This window comes from Pollicipes pollicipes, unplaced genomic scaffold (assembly GCF_011947565.3).
Source record: "Pollicipes pollicipes isolate AB1234 unplaced genomic scaffold, Ppol_2.1 Scaffold_3216;HRSCAF=3773_pilon_pilon_pilon, whole genome shotgun sequence".
NCBI classification, from domain to species: domain Eukaryota; kingdom Metazoa; phylum Arthropoda; class Thecostraca; order Pollicipedomorpha; family Pollicipedidae; genus Pollicipes; species Pollicipes pollicipes.
Genome location: NW_023596251.1, coordinates 2295282 through 2313278, shown reverse-complemented (window position 1 = coordinate 2313278; position 17997 = coordinate 2295282). Strand labels below are relative to the sequence as shown.

The 17997-nt window shown below is 49.0% G+C and overlaps 1 protein-coding gene across 1 annotated transcript in view; it reads right to left on the bottom strand.

Moving 5' to 3' along the window:
- LOC119091013 (equilibrative nucleoside transporter 4-like) overlaps positions 1–15868 on the bottom strand; it is a gene marked incomplete at its 5' end in the record, with an annotated part of 16103 nt that extends 235 nt beyond the window's left edge. Inside the window, 10 exon segments of the mRNA XM_037213735.1 lie at positions 144–387; positions 1004–1191; positions 1423–1456; positions 1459–1662; positions 2140–2366; positions 2755–2829; positions 4800–4960; positions 10003–10097; positions 10099–10126; positions 15828–15868. Of these exon segments, the coding sequence (XP_037069630.1) occupies positions 144–387; positions 1004–1191; positions 1423–1456; positions 1459–1662; positions 2140–2366; positions 2755–2829; positions 4800–4960; positions 10003–10097; positions 10099–10126; positions 15828–15868 (1297 nt within the window).
- Between the last annotated feature and the right edge of the window lie 2129 nt (positions 15869–17997).

Genomic DNA, 17997 nt, shown 5'->3' with positions numbered 1-17997 from the left:
GGTCACCACTAGCAAGTAGTGCCAGCCATTCACCCAGGCCGCGCACAGCCAGAGCGTGCCTGCACAAATGCCACGCCCAGCGCGTGGCCACGCGCTGGCTGCGCGTGGCCGTGCTCCCGCGGCCAGCGCTCCCCGTCTCTCACCGCAGAGTTCCCGGTTCTGGTCCGGCACCTTGTCTGGCGCCAGGATCATGGGCAGGCTGCCCACCAGGCCGTTGGTGAGACCCAGCAGCAGCAGGCTGAACAGCATGGGCCAGCCCTCCCAGGCCAGCAGCGGCTCGGCGCGCGGTGCGGCACACAGCACCAGCGGCGGGATCAGCAGGAAGCGCAGCGTCGAGAACGCCACCAGCTGGCGCCGCGACCACTCGTACGGCAGGGAGGCCAGCACCTGACAGGGGTGGCGGTGTCACCCAGGTCACCGGGGCAGCAACTGACGGGATGTCGGGTCATCCAGGTTACAGGAGCGGCGCGCCTGACGGGTGGTGGGGTCACCTAGGTCACCGGAACAGCACCTGACGGGGTGCCGGGGTCACCCGGGTCACCGGAGCATTGTCTGACGGGATGTGAGGGCGCCCAGGTCATCGGAGCAGTACTTGAAGGTTGTGGGGGTCACAAAGATCATCGCTGCAGCACCTGACGGGGTTTGGAGGTCGCTCAGGTCAACGGAGCATCCCGTGGGTCACAATACGTTAAAGTGATCGAGGTCAGCGGATGAATACAACAGGTCATCCAGGTCACCATGTCATCTTTTGGAGTCACAGGGCGTTAAGTTTACCGAGGTTTTGGTCGGGAAGGGGATCACCAAATTCATCAGTCTCAGCTCATTGCGTTCCCAGGCCATGGAAAATGTAGTGCTCGGACCGGCATGATGTTCTTCCACTCGTCGTATGGGATCATCTTGTTCGAAACACCCATCACCTCACCCATCTCTGTCTGACTGTCGAAGCCGATCTGTCCAAGACGAAGCCGGCACCATGCGGCCGCATCGCGGAGCTACGCCTTACCTTGCCGGCGAAGTCGGAGACGTTGAAGATGGCCATGAGGACGACGGGCATCCAGGAGCCGAGCGTGCAGCTGTGCACCTCGCTCTCGATACCAGGGAACAGGCTGAGCGTGACCAGGTACGCCAGGCAGATGGACACCATGTACGGCCAGACCCGGCGCACCGTCGCCGAGCGCGCCTGGGTGCCGCCTGGCAACCGAAAAACACCACAAAATCAAGGCGAGTCAAGGACATTACAAGGTGAGGACAATATAACGAGAAGGACAATGAAGACAGGGTTCAGGACAATTCAGGACGAAACGCAGCAGTTTGTTTTACTCGGCAGTGCCGGCAACCACACTAGCACAGAGGCTGGCACAGTTTCGATGCAGCGGATCCAGGAAATGCCTAGTACAATACTGTGTACGTGCCGGGGCGTACGTTTGAGCGCGGCGCAGCAGTCGAGCGCGGGGGGTGGCGGGCGCGGCCCGAGCGTCGCACGTGCACCAGCAGCTCGCTGACGCGGTAGGACGTGCCGCCAGCCCGCTCCGAGAACGTGTCGTAGGAGGCCGCGCCGCCGGCCGGCAGCGTCTCGGTCGACTGGAAGGCCGAGTCGTCGCTGTTGGAGGCGAGAGTGAGCCGCCCGTAGTCCTTGCCGTCCGCCTCCTCCACGATGTCCACCTGGGGCCGCGATGACGGATGGGACGCGTGAGCAGGCGTGCGTTACAGGCATATGCACAGACGGGCATTGCCTCGTTCAAACACTTCTATCTAAGTATCTATTACATGCGTCAGCATGACATAAGTCCTCCCCAAACCAATGTAAACTGGCCACTCGACTACCTTCCTATGTACCAATGTGGCCTGATCACGGTACAGTGCCTGCCCGTGCCAGTGTGACCTGATCATTATGCCGTACTTGCCCGGTACCAGTGTGGTCTGATCGCGGTACAGCGTCCGACCCGTACCCGTGTGACCTGATCATTACGCCGTACCCACCCCGTACCAGTGTGACCTGATCATTACGCCGTACCCGCCCCGTACCAGTGTGACCTGATCATTATGCCGTACTTGCCCGGTACCAGTGTGGTCTGATCGCGGTACAGCGTCCGCCCCGTACCAGTGTGACCTGATCATTACGCCGTACCCGCCCCGTACCAGTGTGACCTGATCGCCGGCCTGGGTCTCGGACAGCGGGTCGGCCGAGCAGGCTGCCACGTGGTGACGCACGAACGCCGTCCGTCTGAGCAGCTGGTGCAGAACGCAGCAGACGGCCACCAGCAGCAGCAGCGAGCAGCAGAAGAACACCAGCGTGTTGAGACGCACGTCGTCCAGCAGCAGCCGCGTCAGGATCCGGCTGGTCGAAACCAGCACGCCGGCGGCGCCTATCGGAGGAAAATGACACCAAAACACCCAACATGGAGCAGCGCGGACCATCGGCCCAGCAGCTCCGTCGTTGTGCAGACATGAGTGTAACTACGTATCTGAGATGGAGGGGGGGGGGAGAGAAGGGGTATCAGGACCACATGGGTTAAACCGGGATCTTGGACTGGCTTTAAAAAACAAAATGGAAAAACGTGAATCGGTAGCGGCAACACAGCCCCTGGATGTGTTTTGACAGCGCCTTGAAAACCAGACTAGCACAGACAACACTTAAGGCGGTGAATTGAGAGCAAGCCGGGGGGGGGTCTACCAGCAGCCGTGATGTTGGTGGGGTTTGGAGCCGCGCATCGGCGCCCGCTCCCCGATCGGCGCGGCGCCGCCTCCACTCACTCTCGCCCGTCATCACGGCCTGGGTGTAGCGGTTCGGCAGCATGCCCGTGTAGCCGTAGAAGCTCGACTGCTGAGCTGGAACCGGCCGACGACAGCTGGTGATATGTGCAGCGGCGGGACCAACGGTCAGGTCACGCGGTCAGGTCACGCGGTCAGGTCACGCGGTCAGGTCACGCGGTCAGGTCACGCGGTCAGGTTGCGCTGTCGATTCGTTGTCACGGGGAGAGCAACGGGGGTCCTCATATTGAACAGTCTAAAACCACTGCATTCCGCGATAGTTGCTAACATTCATACGGTCGTTGACGTAAATGGAATGTAAATAAGTCGCCTGATTAAATACATACATCAGTGAGGTTGGCAGTGTTTAAGTTTTTCACGTGGACCAACATTAACCGTACCTCCTAAACACCAGCAGTGGTAAGGGACAGGCAGAAAAGCAGGTAAATGTTGAGGCAAGAGACACAGACCGTGGGCGATATACACAAACAACCAGTCAGTCTTGCAGATTGAATACATTAGATTGAGCACAGATCTTAGATGAACTGCAATAAACAAAAGTATGAACGTATATTGAAAAAGGTCAAAAGAGGACTTCCGATTCACATTCACGGCTTCCTCAGTGCCCGTTTTTTCCAATAAAAGAACAGTGACACAGGTTGTCACGATGAACTACATGTGCTCCGTAATGTGCCCAGGTAATCGTGACGAATGGCCATTGACTCAGCAATTTTTGGAGCAACCACATCTTTGCAAGCACGGAACATTTGCAGGTTTTCTCCGGTGAGTTGGCATCGTGGAAAACACGTGATTTATATTTTCCCAGTTTGTGAAATGTTCTTGCATTGAAAAACTGACACTGAGGAAATCGTTAAGGTAAAACGTTTGTCCTGTTTTTTTATCCTATTTTATTACACCATAATAATTTTGGTGTTCTAATTCTTTGCATAACCAGATTAAATGCATTGTAGTCGGCCACTAATAATCAGGGCAGCACCACGAACCTTGAGTAAGGGGGGCAGGGTTTCCCAGGGGGCCTCCTCACGGCAGGGGGTGCTGGGCATTGTCGTATTTGAGAGGGAGGCACCGGAGGCATGTGCCCCCTTATCAAATTGTTCCCTACCCCCACATCTAAGTAATATCCGGAACGGATGCATTATGATTATCCAGCAAAATGTCTCGCTCTCCTAAAATAAAGCCTTCTGTTCCAGAAAAGAGCCTTCTGATACACAGAGGACCATCCTAATCTAGAACAGGATGCTTCCGATTAATGATGAGGCCTCCAAATCTAGCCAAGTGGCCTAATTATCCCAAAATCGGTCATTCCGATCCGGAACCGCAGACATCTGATGTATGCAAAACGGCCTCTTGTTATAGAAATGGGGCCTCCTAAACATGGAGAGTGACTCCTGACCCAGAATACATGCCTCCTAGTCCGTAACGGGAGTCTCCCGAGTCAACAAAGGGCCTCCTTACCACGACATCGTGGTAATGGCATGGGCTACCTTGTACATAAAGGTGGCCTTATGATCCAGTAAACGGCTCTCTTGATACAAAAATGCTCTTGTGAGTCCGATTTATTACTCTCCAGCTGAGTTATTGGGGCCTCCTTGATCCAAATTTCCACAACGGTTAGCGAAAGCGCCTAAAGTCCGCGTAAAGGGGCCGACACATTTTGTGAGAGTGAAAAATATCCTCTTGCCCCCTGGCTGCTGACAGGGGGACAACCACTCCCCTGCTCTCACTCCCACCTGCCGGACCGCTACTGGTCAATATTCCTGAAGTACGACCTTCATCATGGCATTTGCGTTACCCCTCAGATAAAAAGACAGACCGAACACTGGCACACCCTGTCTGCCAGCGGACTGTGACCTTTGCTAACCTATATTGACCAGTGACCAGTGTGCCATATACTATGGGACCTGTGGAGATCAGCCACCTGCGGCGAGCGTGACTCACACGTAACTTGTGGTGACCTGTACCAAACTGTGACCTGTCGCCTAGCACCTTCACCTACATCAGACCTATGGTGAGTGACCTGTGCTGACCTGTGCAGCCGACGGCGACCACGGAGACGGCCAGTAGGTTGACACCGTACGAGGTGGTGTTGCTGAACACCTGCCACCAGATCTCGAAGACGGCGACGAACAGCAGCGTAACGAATGACAGCACGTATCCTGCAACGACACCAGGTCCTGTCAGAAGTGTCCCAAACGACAGGAGGTCCTGTCAGAAGTGTCCCAAACGACAGCAGGTCCTGTCAGAAGTGTCCCAAACGACAGGGTCCTGTCAGAAGTGTCCCAAACGACAGCAGGTCCTGTCAGAAGTGTCCCAAACGACAGCAGGTCCTGTCAGAAGTGTCCCAAACGACAGCAGGTCCTGTCAGAAGTGTCCCAAACCCAGATTCGCCTTACGCAGAAGAAATGCGCCTTTTCTCTGAGCTGCCTCATTAGAACGCTCCCAGGTGGCCGGTTGAATGCACTTCGCTCGAGTGGGGGCCAATTGGACCCTCTGAGATCCCGAAAACCAAAATAGCTAGACACCGAATTCACATGATAAGTTTTCCGGTACGAAAGCTCCCTTACGTCGAAATTTAAAGTTCCTATGTCATCACCTTGCGGTCAGGTAAGGTAAGTAAGATTAAACTCCAGATTGGTGTCCGAACTGCTGGTAAACCTCCTGATACCACCGCCGTGAAGCTAGATTTCTAATTGTATTGCATCAATTCTAATTTCTACTCTAAGCAAAGTGTCAGTCGCGTTTATTTAAGGCCAGTGTTCTTTTTAATCTTAAGAAGGTCACGGTGACCAAAAAGCTACGATATTGTACCTATTTTCCCACTTGAGTAGGCGGCAAGGAAAACAACAGGCGGTATCTTGTTAAAACCGGCAGATGAGAGGTGCATAGGTTTCCCATCGATATGCCCAATTTCTGTCGATAGTATTCATCTCCGTACGCCCTAACCGTTTACACGTAATGCATACTTGCGAGATTCCCCAAAAACAGAGAAACCTCTTCAGCGAATTTTTTGTAAAGACGCATTCAGGCTCAAATTCAGCGAGGTATGTACCCTATACCCCTTCTAGAGCTCAAAGTAATCTACAGAGCACAGGACCATCCGGACAGGAAAATGAGTGAATCCAATCTTATAATAATTCAGTGGCCAGACCTTAACGTACGGGGATCATCATGGCCGATTATGCAAATGCGATAAGTGCCCTGATGTGTAATGCGTGCTCGCTTAAAATCGTTTAAATGTATGAGTGATGCCTGACGCGTGATGCGCGATGGCTGTTTAATTGAAATATTTTGTAGGTATAAGTGATGCGTGATGCGTAACACCTGTTTACTGCAAATTACATGAATGTGTGAATGATGTGTGATGCTTGATACCTGTTTACTCGAATTCGTTCGCATGTACACGTATTTTTCGAACATTTTGGATTCTTAGTTGGATACACACGGCATCGTAGTAGTGGCTGGTAATTGCTTTCTTTAATCCCCAAGTGTTGTTTGCTTGTAAAAACTGTGACTCGCCGTTCAAAATGCTGAGTATAGGATCGGCAGGCAATTTTGAATTACTCCTGATCTCCCTTCTGATAAAGGTAAACAGCCGAAACATCAAGACATTTGTCTCTCCATTCTCCTGGTTATTCTACGAGGAAAAGGCTGACAGTGCTGTCTTACCCAAAAATGTTAGAATATGCCTTTGATTTCTCCGCTATGGCCCTCACCACAGTGGCTCTTTTCGAGGCACACTTTGGCTTCGAGAATGGAAGCAATATATGATTCATGTCGCGCAGTGGTTCAAACTTCCACCAATCCGCTTCCCGGTAACAGGCCCTTCCCCCTGGGTCAATCAAAAACATTATTTTACTTGCATCAATAGAAGTGTGCATTGTGTTGTAATGACGACAGTGATCGCGACTGCAGGAAAGAGGCGCAGTGCTGTTTCGAATCGTTGACAGCGTAATTCGGACTCCTAAATAATCAACATTGACATCTCCATTGTGTCTTGACGGTGCTGCAGTGGCACTACCCAGTGTTTTGATTAGACGTAACTGGTCCTGAGGTTTCACTATTGTTCGTTTAAAAAAAATGCCTCGGAGACGGGTTCTTTCGGGAGGAGGAGGAGGAGGTTCTTTCAACAGGAACATTGTGAACATCTTGGTAAGCATTCCACACAACTTCCAGTCCGAAGCGTGCGTGGCTGAAGTGCACTGATAATCATCGAGCACAATTTTTTGTGTAAACCATACAGCATACTGCACTGGCAAGTCAAAATGAGAAAAAAGCAAAATGTGTACGTAAAATCGATTCAGGGAACCACTTTGAGGTGTGCAATGACGACAAGATACGATATCATGACGGTTTAATTTCTTCGATCATGTTGCAGAATGTTTGCCTTTCTTAACTATTTCAGCTGAACCTCTCCAGTTTTTTCACATGCAAAGTTCAAGGTAGAATTACCATGGTAAGGTAGAATTGCCAGTTACCAATTACTAGCAACACAAGGTAGAATTACCATGAACATATTACTGACTACATAAAACATACAAGATAAAACGTGGTGTTCATATATTGCTTGGAAGCCATCAATAGTTCATGTTGATGCTAAATGACAGCCTCTGACTGCTGTCTTTGACAAGCTATTTCAACGTTAGGCGCAGTCCTGTAATTATTATGTCATTTTGGCAGGAAACTAGCTAATGCATGTTGAGTGGAAGATTGTGAACATGTTGGTAAACATTTCCACACTATCCGGTGTCGGCGCATATGACCCAATTGCAGATACATACACACACACACACACACACACACACACACACACACACACCACACACACACACACACACACATATATATATATATATATATATATATATATATATATATATATATATATATATATATATACTTAGGCAGTATGCTTTCATTAAAGCAGGTTTGTTATACGCAAGATGAAATGTACATGCAATCAGTGTCTTGTGCGTTTGTTCGATTGCTCAAATTAAATCCTTCGCTGTTTTTGGTATGTCATAAATCAAATTGCCTATTGTCATAGATATTAGTTTAGGCTGGCCAGTATTTCAAGGACATTCACTTCCCATTCTTAAAGCAATGTAAGACGGTCGGACGGAAAATATTCGAAGATGGAAAATTGCGAGGCATGCTCTACAACACATAATCATTGGTAAACCATCAGTTGACGGATTATACATCCGAATATCTGGTCAAAATTACAAAACACATACAAACAGAAGCATATCAGTTTTCCAGCCAGTATAACAGCACGGAAAGGCAAAACATTGAATCCCCCTACTGTCATTGAGTGGCTGAGCATGTCCAAAGAAATGCATGACTTAATTTGTTTGCTGAAGTCGGGCATTCTTTCTCTGATGAGGATGGATTCAAGAACTTGTAAACGGCGTTTTTTCAGACACACGCCCCCCCCATATATAATATATATATATATTATATATATATATATAATATATATATAATATATATATATACATATTCACGACCATCATTTATGCAATGTGCCACGCTGGCGTTGTGCACGGCAAAGTGAATTGGACAATAGCAAAAGAAGTATATTCGTACAATTCAATAAACCATCTTTATGTTCACCATAAGTGCAAGAGTGGCTCAATGATTTCATGATAGCGACAGGAAGAATGGGTAGTGAGTGACCTAATGCGAGGTAAAGCAAATAGGCTAAGTAAGTATTTTGCGGCAGAGTGGAGCCAAATATTTTCATTTAGCATGCGCCCCGATGGCAGGTTGAGCGCCATTCGCCCAAGTGGGGGTCAGTTTGACCCTGCTGAGATCTCAGAAATTCAGAAAGCTAGAGGCACCAAATTTACAGGGTGTGTTGGCCTGTGCATGAATTCACTTTCGGCAAAATGTGGGGTTCGTAGGTCATGATCTTCAGGTCAAATAAGGTCAAACCAGACAAAACTCCAGATTGGTGTCCAATGTGTCCCGAACCTAAATACCTGTTCTGAACAAAAGATCACTGGTGCTCATTTAAGGTCAGTTACCTTGTTTAACTTTGTATATTATGGCATGTTGTACACTTGAAGATGTTAAAGCAAACATCAAATATAACGAAAAAGCTTTCTTATAGCTATTTGTATATTTCGAAGCGGAAGAGACTGCTTTACACAACACAATTTTCTATTTAGTGAATATGCGTCATGCGTCAACACGTCATTGTTTAATTGCGTCATGGAGCTTCTGTATGTCGTTGAGGTGCTGCCAAACTAGCCGTGTGAAATTGCTTCTGGGCACTCGCTTGTAGTACTTCAATCTCCCGGGAGGTGGCCGTGGCAGTGCTGGAGGCGTGGCCGTGGTGGTGCTGAACCAAACGTCATTATATGCTCGTGCTTTGCCCCTTTCTCCTGGTGTTTTACACATTAATCCCGGAATGTAACGCGTAATTGTGATGAAATCCGACCCACTTGTCCTCCTTTTTGTCTTATCCTTAACCATCACGGCGCCCCGCTAATCCGGGGCAGGTGTTTGCGCACGCCACGAGTAGGTCGAGAGACCCCCTGAGAAGGGAGACACGACCGGGCTCTCAGCGTACCCAGGGGGTTCCTGCACGGGCTAAAGCTCGGCGGCTGGCCTCCTGGGCGTACGCAGTTCTGTCCCACCGATGTCCGTTCTCCTTCATCCCATAACCCTCAAATAATTACTTCTGGTCGAAAGGGGTCTAGTCCACACATGCAATCGTGATGAAAACTGGCTGCGCCCGCTCAAAGTCGACTAAGAGCAAATTGGCGTCCATTAATCTGGCCATGGTACTCCCGAACGCCAGATATTAACGGCGCGTTGGTTATATTTTTGTTGGCCTTGAACACGGCATGGCTGATGGGGTGGCAGGCGTTGAGTTACGACTCTATGGCGACATGCGTGTTTAACCGCGCCAAGTTAGCTTCGTAGCCGACTGTCAATGATCATGGCATAACTCGCCAAAACAACTATATCGTCATCTCCAACGAACATCATTCACCCGCCTTGTCACACAGCCATCATCCCACATGGTCAAGCAAGTCACCACCTATCCCAGCCCCCAAAACCAACAAGACCATGACCCTACAGCTAAGCCACCGGTTGTCCGACCGGACGGCCTCGCAACTGACCGAAGACAAAACTATGGACTCCACAGCTAAGCCACCGGTGTTCAGCCGGGCGGCTTCGCCACTGACCGAAGAGGGATGCGCTTGTGCAGGTCAACGGCCCTCCACCAGTACGTTGTTGAGCAGCACTGAGCAGAAGGCCACCAGGATGTACGTGAGCGAGAGATCGAACACGATAGTGGAGCCTGGGTACTGCGCCCTGGAAGTAGTCGGCCGCCACGATGAAGCTGTGGAAGACGGGAGCGATGACGGCGTTGGCAGCGCCAGTACGGCAGCACACGCTGATAGAGCGCGCGGCGCCTTGTTCGACAGGCCTATGCATAGACGCATAAATTATATATGCATAATACGCATCTAATATTCGTCATGAGGGTGGTGTTGTAGACTTCCTGTAATGGAAACATTGGCCTCACGTTTGCATTCAGACAAGCATTGGCAGTCAGAATGCTCCACATTCGAAGCTTTTTGAGGCAGACACCAGGTGTGTGAAAGCTAAGCTCACTTGGAACTATCGGTTTGTTTTTAAACATAAAAGATCGCTCGATAAAACAACAGATCACTCCGTAGTAAATATGTTCTTAAATGCGTCCCTCGTTTGATCACGTCATAGGACGTCTTTATGACGTCAGAGTCGCTGCCAGAGTGGCCCGTGTCAGAACTGCCTCCGTAACCGACGGACTGACCATCACGTCATAGGACGTCTTTATGACGTCAGAGTCGCTGCCAGAGTGGCCGTGTCAGAAACTGCCTCCGTAACCGACGGACTGACTCACTTGTAGTGTTTCAGCCTGCTGAGATGTGGGGGGCGTTTGCTAGTGCGTGTTCGCCGAGGACAGAAGTTCGTTATGTACTCTTGTGTTGGGTCTTTCTCATGGTATTCTTGCATATTTGTCCGTGACTTTTGTGTTGTTTACTTGCGTTCACGCACTCAGTCGTGCTGTTATTCTTAGGCTATTAAATTTCCAGCCTTGTTTTCGTCATAGCGCGTACCGCTGTTCTAACCCTTATATTGCGAACACGAAACCTAATTCGTGCTCGAAGGTTGCACTCAACGGATTGCGTTAGTTCCTTGTTAATTGATGCCGGTCGACGTCACAATTGTGCAGACGTATTCCAGACATGAATAATTTGCTGATCATATTTTTCTGGGCCTCAAGCACTACATAGTTCAAGAAGTGACCTTGAAATAGTCTGCACATGCTTGCGGGTTGTCAAGCTCGGAAACAAGAGAATGCTAAGTTTATTTAAGCCTTGTGAAAGGCTTAGCTGTGAAATGCACTGAATGATCTTCAAAATAACTACTTCAGCCCAAACCCCACACAAAGGTGCAGCACTTCCTTTTAAAAGTGGTTTAAAATGATAGGATCATTTTTAGGGGTGTGATTAGTTTAGATTGCAGAAAGGGGTAAACATTGAATATAGTTTTTTACCGCCAATTTCCATCATGTAGACGGCAAGGCATGTCCGATGAATGCAGTAAAACCTGAATTTACACGTCAACATGGTTTATTGAGAGAGTGGAAATAAGCCTAAAGACAATAGGGAGCTCATTTTCGACCATTTCTGCCCCTCCCCCCCCCCCCCCCACATGGGTCAGGTCTGCTAAGGTTACCGTCAAAAATTGGTCCACCATAAGCCTACCAAAATGTTACTTTTCTCCACAATGTGTTCTGAGTTCATTTTGTTCGATGCAGCTGTCGGACAAACGTGTTCCAGAAAACAAATATATCGTTTTATGGTGATTTAGAGACAATCTAAGTCAACTCAGGCTAAATTTACAACTCATCCCGCTAAAAAGATTAAGTGCTAGCCGGCCGATGTGAGCACTACAATGCATTTTTGTGGTCAGAAACAGTGTATTGGACACCTATGGGCACTGGAAAGATCGCATAGCTGTTGTTTACACTTATAGACAGTTCCTCCGGCGTTTGGCAATGTATTTGTAGCAACTTGAGAACAGGTACGTTGCTCATGAAATTAGACATCAGCTCACAAACAAAATAAGAAGGTAGCCACACGCGTTCGCACTCCCTCATCCAGTCTCTCCGCTGCTGGCAACGTAGGTCGTTGATCGTGGATGACCTTCTATACCTTGCATGACCCGTTGGGACTTACGCATTATCATTTATCTCAACACGTTTTAGGTGAAATATTCAAATTCTGCGGCCAAATTGCCTAAAAACTGTCTATTTTGAGCTTAGTTTGGTTTTGCAGGATGTACTCATAGAGATAGGCCATGACCTGGGCCGAGGTCATGTGCTCTGTAGTCATATGATAGCTGCACATGTAAGTTACTACTTTTTTCCTCATATACAACAAAAAACTACACAAAAATACGTCCAAACGTGCACTGCTTACCACAGATAGCAGCAATTGACCTGTCATTAGGTCAACAGCCTCACATATTCCGAAAGTCTGAAATATTAAGACTGTACGCGCTATTATGTTTTACTACTATGCAAAGTTTGAACAAAGGCAAATGAGCCCCGAGGAGGTTATATGTGGTAAAAAATAGAGGTTTATCTCGTTAACCTGATATAGGTCACTGATCTTGGTAGATAAAACTTCAATTTTGAAGAGCTGATTCCAAGTTGTTAGATGAATAGGTACCGAGAATTTGGTGTCGCTGCAAGCGTTTATTTTTGACCTGTGCTCGAAAAGTCATAGGGGAGAATGAACTTCCCCGGGGCGGGGCGTGGTTCACCTTATACGCGACATCACTTTTACTGCGAATATCCTTACACGACACGAGTGCAACTTGTGCGCGTCATTTCATCTACTGCACAAACTTATACAGTCCCTGCTTACAAACGGCATTACTTCTACCGCAAAATTCAGACAAGTCATGAGTTCTACGCGCGGGGGTGAAAAACCTGTCTTTTCCGTCACCGGCAAAACTTGCAGCAGCTTAAATTGTCATCTTGAGTCAAAGCAACCAGAAACCCGCTGCAGTATAATCCTATATGCGATATGCCACAAAAACAAAGATAAGCCAAATGTAATGTGGCATAGCTATCAAACACGTTCGTATCGGCAGTCTCATTTGCACTGAAGTTTCATTTCTGGCCATCAAACATTGAATGCTGGTTGAGATTAATCTAATGAAGTTGTCATATAAAGACGTGCTTAGCATAATGAGCCCTAGAGGGGTGCACTTTCCTGTTTATGTGGGGATGGGTGGAAGAATTATACCTCCCAACCAGGAATGTATTTTCCTATTGTTATTTGTGATTTTTTTATTCATCATTTTTACCAAATCGTTATTTCTTTGATACAACGAGGGCGATGTTTATGGTCATATTAAATTCGCCACATATTTATTAGTTAGATAATACCTCCTTAGGCATTGTCTCATCGCATGTCATAAACGCTTTGAGACAATTAATGGTACAAAGACAGTATTCAATTCTTGCTCGAACTGGCCCAGTGATCAGATATCTAGAAGCGGCATCACTGACTCGGTAGCTTGGCACTCATGTCGGCTTCCAAAGACGAGCCGACTGATTCAATTGATTCGCGCAACTCCTTTGCTTGAATCTCTTGTTTGAGCCGTGACAGAACTTGAGCTGCTTCTTCCTGGCACTGGCAGGCTGTTCGAGTCCTTTGCTAGCCTTATTCAACAAATTAAGCACATCACGTCACCAGCTGTAAGCGTGGGTCATAAAGATTCTGGGTGAGATGATCGGATGGTTCTACAAATGTTCACTATGCCTTCTTGTGCCGCAATAAGGTTCACGGCAAAAGTGCGTTTGACGCGGCATTTCATAAATGCATAGCACTGCATCTTGTCTGCTGCTCCTAACACCTCGCAGTCTGGTCGCCAACTGACCACGGCTGCGCATTTGCCGTTGTTCGAGAACGGCTGCGTCATCTCTCCGACGCGACGGTCAGTGTCCCACATTCGCACCCCTTAACCACTTGTTTGCGGAGCGTGACCAAAAGCGGGCGTCGCGAGGCCGACCCCATCCCCACTTCACTTGCCCCGTGGCGACATCGGAACGCGAATGAGATATGTATGCTCACGTTTCCTGTCCTATACAACCATCGAACAGTTTTGCAAATTTACCTCAACAAAATGCTAGCAAAAGCAATTTATCAACGTTTGACCTGATGTGACCTTGAACTTGACCTCGGGTTTATGAAATCTAACTCAAGGTTATATGGATAATCAAGCATAGCAACGACTGGCGTTGACCGCCTGTCGATATATCTATTAGGTCGGAGATATGTAGAGATAGCGTTCGAAGCGCCACCTATACGCACTTTTGCGAGGCTCAAAAGCGATTTATGTGCCAAAATATATGTTCTTAAAATTCTTATGGAAAGGCTAGGTTAGGGTGCAGGTTAGGGGCCATCAAAGAACGTTATGCTGATGACCTCTCAGAAGGTGCCCAAGGCTCTTCTAAGAGGTCATGCAGGTTGGTGTGTGGCCATGGTCACGGCTCACTCGGCGACCGTGCTCGGCGAGGTCTAGTATTGATAGAGTCGTCTTTCGAGCCTCAGACTACTCTAATGACGTAGTTTCAGGTTTTTCGACTAGACAAGAACGTAAAATTCGGGTTTTCGTGTGTGTTTGTCCCGAATGTCCCAGTCATCAGTCATCTACATCTTACCATGTTTTGCCATAGAATCTTATCTTCTTTATCATGTTTTGCCATCTGAACTGTGCTATATGAGTGCCCTCACGGACTTAATTGCGAGAGAAGGTACGCTCGTCACTGCCTGAGCTACACGTGAGGTGAACTATATATCCCGGCCACCTTATGTGAATCGTAGTTTCACATCAGAGAGCTTGGTTGATTCATCTTCCGACGACTTCTCTGCAAACCTGATGTGCTGTTTTGTTAAACCGATAGCTTGCGCCACAATCGGGATATGTTACCCAGTCTTTTGGGCATCCGCTCAAACGAGGCGCTCCGACTTATTGAGTTACCGGACGGGATATAGCGCGTTTCGGAAGGGACGGTTTTAAGTGGAGTTTGACGGTATCTCTCTCACCTGGTTTGGCCAACATACACAGCGTCGAGAAATGGAATCATCACACTTTGTGCGCTGTTCTCCAGAGCGAAATAAATATTGTGGTGATGTCCGTCGGTTTTAACAAGAAAGCTGGCCATGAGCACAGCTTCCAAACGCCGGGTTTTCTCAGTGTAACGACTGCTTGACTGATACATTGTCAATCATGTGATCCCAGTTGCCATATAATGTTCTTCCAGCTATCTACATATCTGTTGCGAATGTCGCGCAGTTCAGTTTCATTGTTATGCAGGTACATCCTGCAGTGTCGACGACTTTTGTATGGGCTCCCGTCCGTGCGTGTCAGGTTACGCCATTCCGCACGAGACTATGCTTCTGCGCGTCGGGCCGCCATTAATGAACGAAAATCGACACTGTTTTTCGTTGATCGCGGCCGGTTGATTTACCAACATTTTTTTGTTACACCCTCGCTTTAAGCTTTTGTATAGAAATGCTGCTTCACCTCAGCTCCAAATGGGAAGACATTCCTCAGCATCAAAACCATTTTGGAATCAGCCAAATATTTTTGTTTATTGACAAGAGAAAACTAATTTAAGTGTCAGGGATCGCAAATAAATCAGGATTTGGGTTAGATTAAGACAGCTTTATCGGCTCAGTCCCCAGCCGACTTAAGGAAGTGACACCTCCGAGTGGGACATGACAGCTGTTTCAGGTGCGTGCTGCACTTGTGCACCCTGCTGTGCTGGTCCTGTGATTGAATTGCGGCTGTTTGGATCTGCATGCTGCTATCTATGCTAGTTTCTATTATATTTAAAACTAATAGCTTTCCTGCCACCAGATTTCGGAATTATAATCATGAGTCGTGAAAATACGCTCGAACTTAATCGGAGTGAGCCGGCTCCGGCCGGCAGCAGTTTCTGACCTGCTGCCCTGGGCATCATAAGCTCTGACCTGTTGGGCAGGAGGAAGCCGGCTCCGGCCAGCAGCGCCCAAGTAGACGCCGTTGTAGCGGTCGGCGGCGGCGCAGGCCCAGCCACGCAGAGCCGGGGCGGTGCGCTGCGGCCGGCCGCCAGGCCCCGACTCAACGTCTCGTCCATGTCACCCGCTCACGGTCTGCAGAGTGACATGGTGTCAGGGTCGGCAGGGCCACACGGTGTCAAGGTCTGCAGGGTCACACGGCATCAGGGTCTGCAGAATGGCATGGTGTCAGGATCGGCAGGCAGAATGGCATGGTGTCATGGTTGCAGGGTGACACGGTCAGGGTTTGCAGGGACAAGGTGTCAGGGTCGACAAGGCCACATAGTGTCAGGGTCTGGGTCACACGGCGTCAGGGTCTGCAGAATGACACGGTGTCAGGGTCGGCAGGGTCACACGGTGTCAAGGTTTGCGGGTTAACACGGTGTCAGGGTCTGCCGGGTGACACGGTGTCACGGTCGGCAGGGTCACACGGCCACATTCTGGGCGCGTGCTGCCACCTGGTTAGGGAGTGGTGATACGTTTGTCTGAAGTTCCTCACACGGTCCATGCACGAGGGTGCGACCAATGTAAGGCTGCATCCAGACGTATTAATGATACGCAAACACACGGGTGATGGATGCACCCACCTACAGACTATGAGACCAATATCGAACTTTCAACCGACGCCCGGCTTTTCCACCCACCGATTTCCACCTGACAACGCGTACATCGTGGATGCAAAGACCATTCACAATGCGTCATTTCTGAGCTCACTTTTGCGCTTACTAACACTGCCCTTAGATTTTGCCGACATTTTCATCTACTCTCCCTTTTTATACTTTCCTACGTCCATAATCACTTGATCTTTTGTGCGTTTCAACTTTCCAGTTGGGAGTCCCAAATATAAATGTGAAAAGGGCCTAGGTGGCAGGCCATGATACACCCATTTCTTGTGAAAGTTTGACATTAACGCAGCTGACGGACAGAAAGACTTGACTAAAGAATGAGGCCTGGGGGTTTTAAGCCACTCATTTTTAGACTCTAAGACGTCCCTGACACCGAGAACCACACACAATGCTACAAGTTATCCACAGGGAGCTCTCTTTAAGTTCTGACCTTGCGAGATGACCTGTTACGGTCGGCCTCACCTGCATCTCAGCCTTCAGCATGCTGGGGCGCGCTGGAAGTATCGGTGCCGCCGACGGCTCGCCGCCAGCTGACTGCGCCGTCAGCTGACTGCTGGACCACCATCGATCGCCAGCGCCCCTCGAGCTCTTTCGCCCGCAGGCGCTGGCTGGCCGTCCAGCCCGCGAGCCGCGCGCGCCCGCCGACGCGGCGCCGAATACGTGGAAAACGATCCACTGAATCGGACATGCCGTGATCGAATCGGGATATTTGTACCTCGCGAAGTCTAAATCAGGATAGCTGTGCCGAGTGAAGTCGGAATCTGGATGTTTGTGCCGTGCGGACTCTAAATCAGAATATTGTGCGTTGCGGGAATCTGAATCGGGATATTTGTGCCGGTGCGGAGTCTGAATCGGGATATTTGGGGGGCGCGCGGAGTCTAAATTGGGATACTTGTGCCTTGCGGGCTCTGAATTTGGATATTTGTTGCCATGCAGAGACTAAATCAAGATATTTGTGCCGTGCGGAAATCTGAATTAAGAGATTTGCTCCGTGCGGAATATGAATCGGGATCATTGGTGCCGTGCGGAATCTGAATCGGGATATACTGTGCCGTGCGGAGTCTAAATCGGAATATTGTGCCGTGCGGGTCTGGATCAGGATATTTGTGCTTAGCGGAGTCGGTTGTCAACTGACAGGTCATCTTTGGCCAGCCAATTGCCAAGCACATCACTCACATCAACAAGGCACGTCAATACAGGCACATTATGCCCCGACTGAGTGGCCGCATATACAAAACAAATAAGCATTATTAGGCTTACATGGGATGGCCGTTTTCACATTTGACCTCATTTGAGCTACGCTTTTTAACACTACTGAAACCCCTCACTTCGTTTCAGGCAAGAGGGCACATAATCTTTATTATAGTCTGGTTGAACACCAAGCGGCACATTATCGTTGCTCGTTCAAAGCGCTGAAGGACCATTCCGTCCCAGCGCGGATACCTCAACGGCCTACCATTCTGACGACACGGAGGAGT